Raw genomic sequence first — 15,012 nt, 5'->3', positions numbered from 1 at the left:
TAACACTATGTTTTAGTATAAAGTATATAGTATACTTCATCATATACTCAGTGGTCTCTTTATCAACGTGTGAGGTCTTCCCAGCTTTTTGTTTCATCGTTGCTTCCCTGTGAGTTGGTGAGTGTTGTACTACTGTTTACCGATTACTTTTCTAACACCTTTACACGTGGATACAAACATTTTGTAGCTATTTGTCTTTTTTATTTAAATCTAATCCTTCTAATGTACAAGATCAGTTAAGTCACTGCATCATTTTATGAAGCAATGTTCACTTCAGTTAGCTTGTCATGATCTACACGACAAAACAGAATTTTTGTTTTGTCACAGAATGTAATAAAAAGGTTGAGTCATACTACAGTTAGTCCCTAAACAAAGTTTAATTAAGAGTCAAAAAAAGCCCAACACCCTTAGTGTGGTTAATAAGTTCTGTATTTAATAATCAGAAGAACAATCATTATTTTGGCGCATGTTTTTGTGTTGACGTTTGATGCACGTTTATTTGTTATCAGGACTATCTGATGGCGCTGTCGCTGCAGCAGGAGCAGCAAAGCCAGGACCTGCAGTGGGAGCAACTCCCTGAAGGCATCAGTGACCTGGAGCTGGCCAAGAAGCTTCAGGAGGAGGAGGACCGACGAGCCTCCCAGTACTACCAGGAGCAAGAGCAGGAGCAAGCAGCCGCTGCAGCAGCAGCAGCGCAGGTACAGGTAGAGGCGCCGCAGGTCACAGAGGGAGGAGAAGGATGCGTTTTAACAAATATGTGCCATTTAATGAACTATTACACTTAACAGCGGGCTCTGTTTGCATTCGAGAGGTTGGATTTTAAAAGTTAGACTAATGGTAAGAAGAGACATTGGTTTGATTTTAAAAGATAACAAAAACTCATGCTTAGGCCTGTCGCGATAAACAATAAATCAATTAATCGCATGAGAAATGAAAATTATCAACCTCATTTTCGTTTATCAGCTTTACCGTTTCTTCGTGTCTCTTTCTACTGAAGACACTGGATGAGAAAAGACTCAACTCCGGTGCTCTTCACTGACTCCACCCTTTCTCTCTTTAAAAAAAAAAAAATTTAACCGTCCAAAATCGCGTTTTTGGATCGTTAAAAGCAGCAAAGTTGAGAAGCTAAGCCACGAGCTAAGCTAACAGGTCGACCTCGGGATAAAACCTCCTTCTTGTCAAAGCTGCAGAATTCACGGTTGACACCCGTGTCTTCGTCTAAAAAGTTTTTCTCTGCAAAAAGAAGCTGAGAACTTGTTTACTGATTTAAAAAAAATAATCATAATTACTAAAAGCTTTGTGTGAAAAATGCTATGCTAAAGAGCTCAAACCACACCGAGCATCCGCCATTTTGAGAACCGAAGAGAGACAGCCCATGTCACGTCAAGGGGCCTCCCTCCCATTTCTCTTAAAGAGACACGCTGCTCGCTCCCTCACTATCCATCCTTCGGTTCAGATAGTTTTATACTGCCATCTTGTGGTTGAAAAAAGGAACTACACAAAAATTAACCAACATTTCTTCTTAAATTTGACAATAATTACTAATTATTGTCAAATTTCAAACAATAACATCGTTTATCGCAATAATTTCTTAGACAATTAATCGCCCAGCAAATTTTTTTTTATCGTGACAGGCCTAGTCACGCTAACAAAGTGATGTGTTTACAACGTCTTGGTGTTTCTTGAAGGAATACATGTTGCCCTCTTCTTTCATGCCAGAGTTTCAGATTAAGATCAGCTTATGTTGAGAAAGCCATTTTTGACAAACTTTGAAAATAACATCATGCAGTGCAGTGATTTGTCTTGTGACTGTTATCTAGCACCACATCAAAGTTTAGCTCAACATCTGTTGAAATTAATTATAAATATTTTTGTGTAGGCTAAAGCTGATGAGCTGTGGCGACCTCCTTGTATTGGTTTGACGCAAAAAGTTAATTTGGTCCTGAAGTTGATCCAATGATTACTTTCTGAGAGTTTCATTGAAAACCACTGAGTGACATGAAAAATATTGCTAAAGGTACAAACAAACGTGCACAGACATGGGAAGCACATTATCGCTCTTTTGCCTTCAACAACAGGTGATAATAATTAGGTTCACCGGCCACAGATCAGTTTTCTAACTCATCCCAAGATAAAGAGAAAGGTGGCGTTTGGAGCCCAGCAAGGGTCTGTACGTTCCTTGGTTTAGGAAACCGTGCACGCACTAAATGCTCCCTCCATTTTTGGTGCGACAGGACGATGTGGAAGGAGGAGAGGCGAGCAGAGGAGCAGCAGGAGCAGCAGCGGGCGCTGGGACTGCAGCAGCAGCTGGAGCCGCCCCCAGCCCGGGGAAACAGCCGTCAGGTGGGGAGCGCAAAGCCAAGAAAGAATCAAAAGATAAAGACAAATGTGTTATTTTGTAACACACAGCGTGCCTGTGTGAGCGCGTGACTTGTGTTAATCTGTGTAAACGGAGAGCGCGTTTGTTTCTGCGTGGACTGAACGCACGACGTGCAGCCCCCGTTGGACGAGAAACAAGGGAAGGAGGATCGGCTGTTTCCAAACCACTGGTGCCTGCTATCCTCTATTCTCAGTGGAACCTGAACACCACAGGAAGGGACACTACAATAAAAACTACGACCCCTGGGTTTTTTTTTTTTTTTTTTTCCAAATTCAGCCAAACTTTGTTACAAGTTGCTCACCGCACTATATTTGTGATGTGTGGTGAGATTTAACTGGGATGGCGCATTTTATACAAGACATCTAATGACACCTTCCTCATTTCCATTTCGTTTGTCACTCAAGCAGCTTATAAGCTTTTTGTACGCGTCAATATTTACAAAACATCCACTTTTTTATCAGCCGTAGATGCCAAGATTCATTATTTATGTTACAGTTTAACGGGAAGCTTTTGGGGATTTTGCTTTTCCTTTCGTAAGAAGTAAAGGGATTTTGTTTTCTCACCTGTCGGCACCGCTCGTGTTCCTAAAGGGTTAAAAAATGCCAGATAGCTGCCAGACACGGACGCCGTGTTGCAACAGTAATCGCAGTTCATCCTGTTCAGATTTGCCTTACCAGTGGACGGCGTTGTTGTAATTTGTTCTGTCGGAACGTGAGCGTGTTCTTAAATTTAGTTCAGATTGGAGTTAAATGTGCCGTGCGCAGGATGCTACGTGATAGCATGTGCAGCTCACTCGCTATATCCGTTACAAGTTTCAGACGGAAAATTGCCAATTTTTTTATGCTGTGTTAGTCAAACTGCAAATTTAGATTTTTCTTTTGTTATATTACACAAAAAACAAATCTATTAGGGACTTTTTTCCTTGTAATGTTTTGCAGAATAGATTTATGTTCAGGTAAAAGGCCCTTCACCTACAGTCTCTGTCAGATTTGTGAAGAAATGCAGTGTTTGTGCAGGAACTACCACGATAAGTCTCTGGGTAAAGACAGGTGACAAATTAAAGGTAAACCCTGTTTTTTTATTTATTTATTTATTTATTTTTCAGTAAAAAAAGATTCGGTGGTTCTCCAACTATTACTTGATACAGAAGTTTTCATTTTCTTGATTTCAGATAATTGTATCCATATGTGAGGAATCCCTTTCAGGAAGACAATATCTCCACTTCCAGGGCACGAGCTGCACAGGAAAATACGATTTTAGAGCTAGACAGTGATTTTTGCGATCACCAATATAACGCCAAATTAAAAAAAAATAAAATTGGGTTGTGGGGGGAATAAAGTTCCATAAACTTTTATAGTGCATGCCGAAGTTAACTGCAGATGTTCCTTTAGTTTGTCACCTGAGTATCGTTTCTTTACGACTACATTTGAACATTCAAATCAAAAATACTAATGCACATTTAGTGCAGCCTCGAGTCCAAAACAAGTTGTGACGCTGTGTCAAAATTAGACAAAAACATAACGTAATGTTTTGCAAATCTCATAAACACACATTTTAATCTACAATAGAACGTAGTAAACGTATCAAATGTTTAAACGAAGAAATTGTATTGATCGTATGTTGTTTTGAAACCTGGATATACGTTGCTGCATTGAGGATGCCAATTTTTACATGTCTAAGCTGCTCATGTCAGAGGTGCTAATGTACCCCTATACCATTAGAGAGGCAGGCTTTTGAGCTGATTGTTGCTAACGGGCTGGATGGCCACTCCCCTTTAGTACATTGGACAGTCCGTGGTTTCCAAAATGAATTTCACCTCTCGGTTTGTCCGACCGTAGAGCGGTTTTCCACGTTACATCGAGCTTTGGCCCTTAACGATGGCAGCGTTTCTCAAAGGCTTACTCAAATTATATTTTCTTTTTCCCAGAAAACTGCAATTTCTTAATGTAGACATTTGATATGTTACTAAGTTCCATTTATTTACAAGTCATTGATTTTTATTTTTTTACTTTTTTACAAACTATCTCAACTTTTTCAAAATTGGGGTTGTTATTGTCCAAACCAGTAATAATCCGTTAACAGTTGTGGCTAAACACAACAAACCTGCACAGAATTCCACAACAGTGGCACGATCAAGATGCTCAACAAGTTTCAGCTTTCTGTTTCCTCGCTGCAAATTCATTCGTCTGGCCACGTGTCCAACTCCCCTTATTTAGCTTCCTTTAAGTTTAATTTTGTGTAGGGATGCACGATATTGGATTTTTGGCTGATAACCAATATGCCGATATGTTAAAAATTATTTGGCCGATACCAATACCGATATTTTCCCCCTAGACCAACTTACAGAGACTACATATCTTTCTCTGCTGTGGAATTAAAATACTATTATTCTGCATGGTCTGTGTCAGGTTGGCCTACCAAAAGAGCAGATGCCAAAAAGGGGCTGAAAATGATGCAACACTTCAACTTGGATTATGTTTAATGTCAAATGTATTTGTAATTTTTCACAAATCTCAACTCAACGGCGCTCGTGACGTCATAACGTTGTGCTAGCACTGCAGACATCCTCGTCACTGGGTTGTCCTACAAAAACAGCACCTTATCTATCTATCTATCTATATATATATCTATATATATATCTATATATATATAGATATATATATATAGATAGATAAGCGCCTTTTATATCGGTGAGTTATTATGATGAAATGGCCGATGCCCGATATTTAAATTTATCGCTAATATCGGCCGATACAATGCCGATAATATCGTGCATCCCTAATTTTGTGTTAAGTTGTCCAACTTAAACGAGGCGCGAATCCATCTTACATTTAATGAATTTAAGGCCTAAAAAAAATAAAAGTTCACAAATGAAGCTGTGTTAGGAGCTACAGGACGCAAATTCTTTACGCTGCAATCCTACGGCGTCACGTTTCAGCTTGTGTGCGTTTCATTTCTGCACTGAGCGTGCAGACACACGCTGTACAGATTTACTCACTGCGTTTTATCTTTATTAGATGGAGTTAGCTACTCGTTAGTTTGTGCCATTGTTATACTTGGGGGCATTTTTCTATCTGTACATTCCAGTTGGATGCCTTGACTCAAGCCCCCTGTTGCAGATAGTTGTCACAGAAGGTCTTTACAGCGCACGTTAAAAGGTCTCCATCAGTTTCTACAAGGATCCAGAGGGATTACCTTTCTTATGCAGTGGCAGTACGTTGAGCTCCATGCTTGCTTGGCTCCCGACGAGGCTATTTTTTTTGAGACAATCCATACATTTTCCACAACAACTACTCTCAGGCCTTGCTTTTTGAAGGTACGAATCTCCTGTGTCTTCAGATGAAATGCTTTTTTATTGTCAGTTCCTTGTCCTGCAGCTGCTCTCGGTCACAACTTTTTATTATCTATATTTATGCGCACACGACGTTGACACTTTGAAGGATTTAACACTATTATGTAAAAACTACACACTATAAACAAGATAACTGGCTGCCCATGTAAAAACTTTTGCGGACAGGGTTAAAGAATATTCGTTTGGAACACTTTTCATTGGTTTTTGCAGCATTTTTACTTTATTTTTAACCCTATACTTGTGTTTTTTTCACCTCACCTGTGTCTCTGCTCATTAAGTGAACATGTTTAGCATTTCAATTTAGGTTTATTGTAATGAAACTTCATTTAGGAAAGTTTTGTTTTTAGCTTGTGATTGTGAGACTGAACATTTTGGAGTGATACGCCGCTTATTTTTGTTATTATTTCAATTGTACTACGATGCATTAACTTGCTGTTCTCATTGTTACCAGATTCTGATCTGATTTACTTGTAACATGTTTGTTTCACCCTGGGTTCTTATGACAAATTAAGAAGAAGGATATTCGGTGTTTGGTGTGTCTCAAAGTGGATTCCTGTTTGCCTTGTAAAGTGATTGTGGGGTAAACGCTGTAAAAAGGTGATCGTGGAACACACGCATATATATATTTGCAATTGGTTTTGCACTGTTACATTAATATGCACTAACAGAAAAAAAAACATACCTCATTTTCTATAGAACCTAAATTGTGCAAGAGTGCTATTGGTTTTTTTTTTGTTGTTGTTGATTTTATTTTATTTTTTGGGGGTGGGGCTAAAAAAAAAGCTCAATAGTGGCCAAATTATTTCTCGTTAGTAGCAGTTGCTCTTAAGTTAGCTAATATTTGTCAAATTTTAAAAGGGCTGTTAAAAAGTTTTGGCTTCAAATCAATGAGTTGTTGACAAAAGTAGCATCAACCCAGTAGAACTTGCTGCAGTTTTTAAAGACTACTCAGGTTAGTGGTGCATCTATACCAGTCTTACGGCTACGAACACAGGACGGTGTGGCAGCTCATACATAACGAGCCATTTTTTAAATCGGGAGGATAAATGAAAAAGATACCGTATTTTTTTGGACTCTAAGGCGCACTGGATTATAAGGTGCAATATCATTATGTTTTCTTTAGGCCCATCACGATAAACAATAAATCAATTAATCGCATGATAAATGAAAATTATCGACCTCGTTTTCATTTATCGGCTTTATCGTTTCTTCGTCTCTTTCTTCTGAAGACACTCGATGACAAAAGGCTCAACTCCGGTGTTCTTCACTGACCCCTCCCTTTCTCTTTAAAATCCGTTTTAACCGTCCAAAATCGCGTTTTTGGATCGTTAAAAGCAGCTAAGCTACGAGCTAAGCTAACAGGCCGACCTCTGTTAAAAAAAAAAAAAAAACCTCCGTCTTGTCGAAGCTCCAAAATTCACGGTTGAAACCTTCGTGTAAAAAAAGTTGTTTTTCTCTGAAAAAAAAGAAGCTGAGAACTTGTTTACTGATTTTTTTATTCAAAGCTTTGTGTGAAAAATGCTATGCTAAAGAGCTCAAACCACACAGAGCAGCGTCCGCCATTTTGAGAACTGGAAAAAAGGAAGGAGAAACAGCCCATGTCACATCAAGGGGCCTCCCTCCCATTTTTTTTAGAGACACGCTGCTCGCTTCCTCACTATCCATCTTTCAGTTCAGTCTTTTACTGCCATCCAGTGGTCAAAAAACGATACTACACACAAATTAACCAATATTTATTCTTAAATTTGACAATAATTACTAATTATTGTCAAATTTCAAACAATATTATCGTTTATCGCAATGATTTCTGAAACAATTAATCGCCCAGCAAAATTTGTTATCGTGACAGGCCTACTTTTCATACATAAGGCGCACCAGATTATAAGGTGCATTAAATAAAAAACATACAAGTCAAACTTTGTTCAACTCATTCACAATAACCACATAAAATTGGTTTGAGGTGAGTAAGCTCAACCAGAATTAATACATAAGGTGCACCTGATTATAAAACTCCCCGCCGATTGGTGAGAAAATTTAAGGATTTTAAGTGCAACTTATAGTCCGAAAAATACGGTAGTACAAATAAGGCAAAAGATTGGTAGGTGTAGTCCAAATTTAGGATGTGATGTTTCCAGTCTGGTCCGTTGTTACACTACGTAACGTTCTCCAAGAAGGAGAATCCGCTCAAACTGAACATGAAACGAGGACAGAGCTGCTTTCTAAGACGTGAGCGTTGATGTAGCAGAGTTCATCCTCGTCACGAGACACATCCAGAGTGCTGAACAATCCAGATCTTTTCTTTAATGCAATACCAAACTCCCCAATTTTATCTTGCAAAGCATGTGCAAGGGTGAAATGAAATGTCGGACACAGAAAAAGTAATTTAAAACCTGAAGGATATAATTTTCACTGTATGGCCTGTTTGTTTTTGTTCTCATTAACGGTCACAACATTAAGTGGGAGGTTACGCATTAAGTGTCAATTTTATTGTTCATCTATTTACTTAAATGACCAAATAATGTATGTAGCCTTTCACCTTACAGTCACATATTGTATATGATGATGTGTATATAAATATATATATATATATAAATATAACAAATGCCTTATAGACGAGGGACGTTCAACCTGAGTAGAAGTTACCTGGTTAATAAAAAAATACGATGAACAATTTGTCTGTTTTTACTTTTCAGCCTTCGTTGTTCGTTCACTGTGAAAATATGGAGCCGTCTGTCTTTTACGCTCAGTTCAGCAGAAACAAGATTTTGACAAGTTGCATCATTTTGTCAGAGGCTCTTCTTACTAGACAAGATGACGGCACAGGTGTTGATGAATCTGAACGACCTTGAAACGTTTCCAGAACCGTCCGAAGAATTTAAACGAATCTGAGCACCCGGAGTCGCAAATGCGTTTTCCAACGGTATTTAAACTTTCTAAAAGTTCCCATTTCTATGAAAACCTATATTTAGAACTAGATTGAGTTTTTGTAATTGACTCATTCTCGAATAGGCTGTTTATTAAAAATACAAGACAAATTTTAGTTTTCATCCTCTGAAGTTTATCACAGGAAGGCGGACGATTGGGGAGTGGTGGCGCAGAGGTTAAAGTTGGGCCTGTGATCAGAAGGTCGCCAGTTCATCAAAATGTGGGTGGGATAGGTGAAGCACCCACACCTGCCTCCACCCTCATTTGCCCCACTCTGGGCCCTTGAGGCACAAGGACATCCGGCGTAAAAATAATTGCCACGTCTTTGTGAAAGGTTCACCGTGGTGACCCGAGCAGCCAAAAGAATAAAATTTAATTATAGGAAGATGGCTCTGAAAGCCTTTATAGTAACGATTTACTAGTTTTAGTTAAAAACATCTAAGACCACGGCCCTCAAAAAGGCTCAACTACATGCATTAAGCCAAGTTTCACCAAGTCAGTTCTTATAAAACATTAACATTCAGTGCAGTTTAAAATGAGCTGAGAACTCCAGCAGCATCATTCTGGATCAAGCAAATACTTTGGACATCCTGATAACGAGTTACCGTACTTTGGTCCAGCCCAGAACACTGCACGTTTTTTTTCCTGCATCATTTTAGGACGAGACGTTTAACTTCTCGTGCAGCTAGAAGTGGTCCGGCTTACATTTTTATTGTGAATTATAAACAATTTAAAAATCCCGATCAGATAAAGGTTGAGCTTTATTTGTACTAGAAGACAAGTTAAGTCACGTAAAGCGAATTTCACCAGATCCTCAATGACTTCATGAAACGATCATTGCAAACGGTTCTTCTCTAGTTCTGATTAAACAATCCGCTTTTACGCGGTCGTGGTTTCTAAACTACCACAAAATCCAAACACCATTGTAGCTAAAATAAGCAATCAAAAACCGTTATTTTAGTTTAATTAAGCTTCATCAACCAAATGCAACATGTGGGTAAAACTACAAAACAAGTATAAGTGGGACAGTCCATTGGCTGGTCCAACTCAAACCATCAAGTCTCCAACATTTTGAACTGGATACACTGAAATGACAGACGTTAAACCTTTTAGCTGACAATGTCCACTACACTAGAGTCCACGGAATAACTTTCATATTCCTTTAAACCTTTTACATGCTGAAATCCTAAAGTTGAATTTGGACGTTATCGGACCAGAGAACCAACAGCTACTTGAACATGGATCAGATTAACAGACTGAATAAAATAATTGAGAACAAAGTTGAACAGATTCCCCGTTACAGAATCAAGGTTTTATTCCAGCGACGCAGTTCAGTTGGAGTCTGATGAAACGTCATCTGCTGCTGTGGCGAGCACTTTCTTCACTTTTAAGCAAGTTGACAATTCTTTACAAAATAAAACGTATTCGTAAGTAAAAAGCAAAATTAAGAAAAATCAAAACTCCTGGTCATTTTGAGTTCTGTAATACGTTAAAGGAAGACGCTACGGAGGAAAACTGAGTGACACTACACTATTGAAAAAAGAACAAAAAGAGAAACCATCTCACTTGAAAACGTGTTACAAGGACTACGGGCTGTACAAAGCTTTTCTAAATATTAAAACGTGTGAACAGGGTTGTTTAGTAACAGCAGAACTGTCAGGAAAACCCTACACTGAGGTAAACACTTTATACACAAAATAGCGTTATCCTCAAGGTTGCGGTTGAGCCGACCAAAACTGGCGACGCTTTAACCAAAAACAAAAGCTTTGAAATTGTTGATGCTTCAAAGTGGAAGGAGTCCGTTGCTGTTAGAACGGCCGTGCTGTTCCCTTGAAGGATTTGAATCCACTCATCGTGCCGCTGGTGGGCAGCGAGCTGTTGGTGATCTGAACAATTCGGCTCAGTCCTGACGTCGAGTGACTGCAGAGACAAAGGTGACGTCAGAAATGGCTGCAAGAGAGACCCACTTCACATCGTTGCTTGGTTTGTTGGGCATACCTGGAAGGAGCCATCATGCTGCCCCGGCTGTCTCCCATCCTGCGACTGTTAAAGACCCCTCCCTGAGAGCTGGAGCCTCCGTGCCACTCCTTCCTCAGTCCTTGCTCCCTGGCAGGACGCTCCACCACAACCTGACGGCCAGAACTGAACGGCTGCAGAGATGAACGCAGCAAGAAACTGATGAATAAATGTACTCAACCACCACCCCCCAAAAAAACTGTCATCCCATCAACCCAGTTTGAACTGATAAGAGAATTAAGCCTTGATTGATGCATTATTATTGTTGTCGATTCTTAGTTTGATTATTTTTGTAATAAAACTTCAAAAGACAACTTTGGACTTTTCATTCAGATGGATATTAATTTGTTATGGTATAAAACTCTGTAATTAAAGGATTCTGCTTCAGTGACTGATTCTGATTATTAAAGGGCGAATATGTTAATTAAGCTGCTGTTGGTCAGTAAACGGACCAGCTGGTGCCCCTCTTTAATGAGAGCTAAATAAATAAAATAAATGTAGTGAAGGGGAGTGGAGAAAGTGTCACCCTTCTTCCTCCATCTCACATCCTTCTTATTGCTACATTTTATGAATGTACTGGAGTCTATGGTCCATTTACAACTAAATGTGCTCACTTTAGCTCATTTTTAACTTTTTCTTTTTGTAGCAATTAATCTACAAAAACAAAGGACAAAGAAAAAAAAGAGCGTAGACTAACGGTTTACTTAAAATAACTTGTGTAATATTTTTCACATTTTACATCTATATTCTGTTTGCATATTTCTCCCCTGCATCTTTTTTCTAACCCCAAGAGATATTTGTGTGCACTCTTAATAAGCCACTCCAGTTGTTCACTGCTTCAGTTTAAACACGTTTGCAGAATGTCAGTGTTCCGTCAGAGGAGCTGACCTGATCGTTCATCGTCACGGGTCTCCTTTCATCTCGTTCGATAAAGCTGCTCCTCCCACGGTTCACCGGAGGGGCCTCCCTGAGATCCTCTCTGGCTGGCCGCTCTGTACGCTGGCGCATTGTTCCTCTGTCCAAGACAAAACAACATTTAAACAATTCTGCTCGGTCACACCCCGATACTGCTGCGTCTTCAAAAGACGAGTTTTTACCGCATGTCTCCCTTGCTGGCGTTCATTCCTCCATCGTTCTTCCATCCGTGCCCCCCGTCTCTTGGTGGGCGGTTGTGAGACATGGCAGGCACTGCAGGCCTTGCGGTCACGGGGCGATTGTGCATGGGTGCTGGGCGTCTCTCGTCACTCTCCCTGCGTTCAATGTCAGGAGGGGGCTCGGGTCTGCGAACTGTGTCAAAGTTCTTGGGGTATCTGTCAAAGCTTGAGGCCTCTCTGGGAGGAGCTGGGCGACTCTTCTTAGCCTCAGGTGCACCTTCAAACCTGTTGTGCCTTAAGATCCAAACGACCACAATAAGATTACTCTAAATTACTAAAGTAAAATAAACGAAGCAATAATGTTCCTGTCATCCCTGAAGGGGGTTTACGTGTTACTGCAATATACACCAGACCATAAAAAGGCCGAATCAAACTTAAAATGCACCAATCTTTCAGCTCACAGTGTAGCAGGCATTTATTCTTTCTACAGACTGAGGATTTTTAGCAAGTAGATACATTTTCACTATTCCAAAGGCAAAATAGTTCTCTAATAAATTTAACTACATAAATACATACAATAAAAGAACATTTAAAATGGTCCAACTAAAATGTATTTGACACCAAACATTAGAATTCACATTTTCGACAGTGTAATAAAAAGTGCGCTGCAGAAAACCTAAAATGTTCCCCTCTCACAACAGCAGCTGATCACCTACAAAAAACAGGTTTTTGATTCCTGGAAACGATTCACTCTCGAGTTAGAGGAGTTTAATTTAACTTGATACAGCTATAATGAACATTATTGTCTAAATGAACTTTCATTCGTCTTATTCGTTACTACCCATACAGTCCCTCTTCAAGAGTGAATATTCGATGGCAAAGATGTTCACTGCATCGTTTTCATGTTTGCTTTCTACCCATCGTGACCTTGCTCTGTGAATGACCTTGTTCAGGCTACCGTATTTTTCGGCCTACAAGTCGCAGTTTTTTGCATAATTTGCATGCCCTGCGACTTATACACGAATCATCTTATTTATGCTTTATATCCCGTATTTATAAACCAATTTTTGGCTGAGATGTGACCGTGTTCATTCATTCTGACTGAAAATATTGAACGCTACCATTTTCAGCCGCTAGATGGAACTCGAGTAGTATGGCATGCCGTTCCACAGAGACACACTTTTAATATAATTTGGAGCAAACCAATAATTGTTTTTAAGTGCTAATCTTGTTAAATTCTTGTTAAAGTCCTCCCGTGCACGCTCCCATGCACGCCATTTGGCAGCCAATCGATTTTGGGCACAACACCGGCCCAAATGTCCGGGTTGTCAGCGGTGACGCATTATAGATGTGATTTATACGGCAAAGTGACGTATTTATGGATTTTTCCTCTTTATTAGACATACTGGGACTGATGCGGCTTATAAGGCGGCGCGACGTGTACGTCAGAAAATACGGTAGTTGTAGCTCCGTTCATCCATGACATTTCTGTTCGTGTTCCATCCCACGATATTTTGTTTTGGTCGAAGACAATAAAAAAGCTGATAAAGCAGTTTTAATTTGTTGGCTTTTTCTGTCGTTTTTAAAAGCTAGAACGTCAAAAGGCAAAGCTGACGATGGGTTTGAGAGTGACGAACAAAACATTAAGTGACTTGTTCCTGAAAGATAAACACCCACTCCTCCATTCAAAATTGCAACATACACTGAAAGTCTGAAACTACGTCCTGAAAAGTCTTTACTTAAAAATATCTTGAATATTAAAAGACATTTAAAATTCCAGCATCACTTGAGCAGATCTTTTTTCTTTATCGTGAGAACTAAAATAAAAAAGTTGACAGAACGAATAGAAGTTAAGCTCCTGATTCTTCGGCTTGCTATAACAAAGGCGCCTCACCGGTCATACGCAGTTGATTGTTGAGTTCCAGCGTCAGGAAAACGACCTCTTTCACGAGGATTCACGTTTGAGAAGCGATTCTGCTGCCGGTTGTAACTGGTGCCTTGGTTCAAATGGACCTCAGACTCGAGCTGCATCTTTTTGTTGCCGGTCCAGTAAGTATCATCCCGTCGACTGAAACAGGAAGCATCAACTTTCTTTATGGCTTGAAGGCAGCAATGAAAGTCGCATGTTGTGCTACCGTGAAATTTCTTGTATCGATATTTTACCAACAAACTTCCAACAGTTTTGATCATAAACTTATGAGTGAGGAAAAAACAAATACCTGTGTTCCACCTCACGTCCCCTTTTCAGGCTGTTTCTCTTTTCCTGTTCGAAACGAAGTTGCTCTTGCTGCCGCCGAAGCTCCTCGCGTTCACGTGCCAAGCGCTCAGCTTCTTTACGCCTTTCCTAACAAAGTACAAGTTTTAAAAAGTGTTTAATGTAGATACGTTTTTTTTTATACCTACAGGCAGTAAAAAAAAAAAAAAGATTTTTTTTAAAAACCCACGCCAACCATTGTGAAGAGAAGTAGGCCTGTCACGATAAATTTTGCTGGTCGATTGTCTCAGAAATTATTGCGATAAACGATAATATTGTTTGAAATTTGACAATTAGTAAAAATTGTCAAATTTAAGAAGAAATGTTGCTTAATTTTTGTGTGTAGTACCTTTTTTCAACCACCGGATGGCAGTACAAGACTGAACTGAAGGATGGATAGTAAGGGAGCGAGCAGCGCGTCTCCAAGAAAAATGGGAGGGAGGCCCCTTGACATGACATGGGCTGTATCTCCTTCCTTTTATTGGGGTTCTCAAAATGGCGGACGCACGGTGTGCTCTTTAGCATAGCATTTTTCACACAAAACTTTTAATTAAAAAAAAAAAAATTCTCATTCTTTTTGCAGAGAAAAACAACTTTTTACACAAAGGCACGGGTTTCAACCGTGAATTTTGGAACTTCGATAGGACGGAGGTTTTTCCGCGGAGGTCAGCCTGTTAGCTTATCTCGTAGTTTCTCAACTTAGCTGCTTTTAACGATCCAAAACGCGATTTTGGACGGTTAAAACTGAGAAAATAGAAAGGGAGGGGTCAGTGAAGAGCACCGGAGTTGAGCTTTTTGTCATCCAGTCTCTTCAGTAGAAAGAGAGAGATGAAGAAATGATAAAGCTGATAAATGAAAATGAGATTGACAATTTTCATTTATCATTTGATTAATTGATTTATTGCAACAGGCCTAAAGAGAAGCTGCAAATGCAGCTTATGGTGCGACTTAAAAACATGCCAGATGTGCTGCATTAAATGCTGAGATTCTT

General features: G+C 39.5%; 2 protein-coding genes across 2 annotated transcripts in view; one reads left to right on the top strand and one right to left on the bottom strand.

The window, feature by feature from the left end:
- The window catches only part of mindy2 (MINDY lysine 48 deubiquitinase 2), a 20,906-nt gene extending 18,026 nt beyond the window's left edge, over window positions 1-2,880 (top strand). Inside the window, exons 8-9 of the mRNA XM_037695918.1 lie at window positions 510-698; window positions 2,235-2,880. Coding sequence (XP_037551846.1) covers window positions 510-698; window positions 2,235-2,402 — 357 coding nt within the window. The 3' untranslated portion in view covers window positions 2,403-2,880. The remainder of the gene's footprint in view (window positions 1-509; window positions 699-2,234) is intronic.
- A 6,733-nt stretch (window positions 2,881-9,613) lies between these two features.
- Window positions 9,614-14,220, bottom strand: sltm (SAFB-like, transcription modulator). The gene is made up of 7 exons (XM_037692811.1): window positions 14,212-14,220; window positions 13,987-14,111; window positions 13,662-13,835; window positions 11,771-12,061; window positions 11,562-11,688; window positions 10,656-10,807; window positions 9,614-10,577 (listed from the first exon to the last, which is right to left on the bottom strand). Exons 1-7 carry the CDS (start codon window positions 14,218-14,220, stop codon window positions 10,466-10,468), a joined length of 990 nt encoding a protein of 329 aa, XP_037548739.1. The 3' UTR covers window positions 9,614-10,465.
- Between the last annotated feature and the right edge of the window lie 792 nt (window positions 14,221-15,012).

The sequence above is a fragment of the Nematolebias whitei genome, chromosome 2, assembly GCF_014905685.2.
Source record: "Nematolebias whitei isolate Nwh7 chromosome 2, NemWhi1, whole genome shotgun sequence".
NCBI lineage: Eukaryota > Metazoa > Chordata > Actinopteri > Cyprinodontiformes > Rivulidae > Nematolebias > Nematolebias whitei.
This window is presented reverse-complemented; position numbering and strand designations above follow the sequence as displayed.

What these genes read in the sequence shown, in the direction of transcription:
- sltm (XM_037692811.1), bottom strand. An exon ending in CAATCAACTGCGTATGACCG is followed by an intron (nt 12,062 to 13,661) that starts GTGAGGCGCCTT and finishes TTGGATCTTAAG; the next exon opens with GCACAACAGGTTTGAAGGTG. An exon ending in GCCAGCAAGGGAGACATGCG is followed by an intron (nt 11,689 to 11,770) that starts GTAAAAACTCGT and finishes TGTCTTGGACAG; the next exon opens with AGGAACAATGCGCCAGCGTA.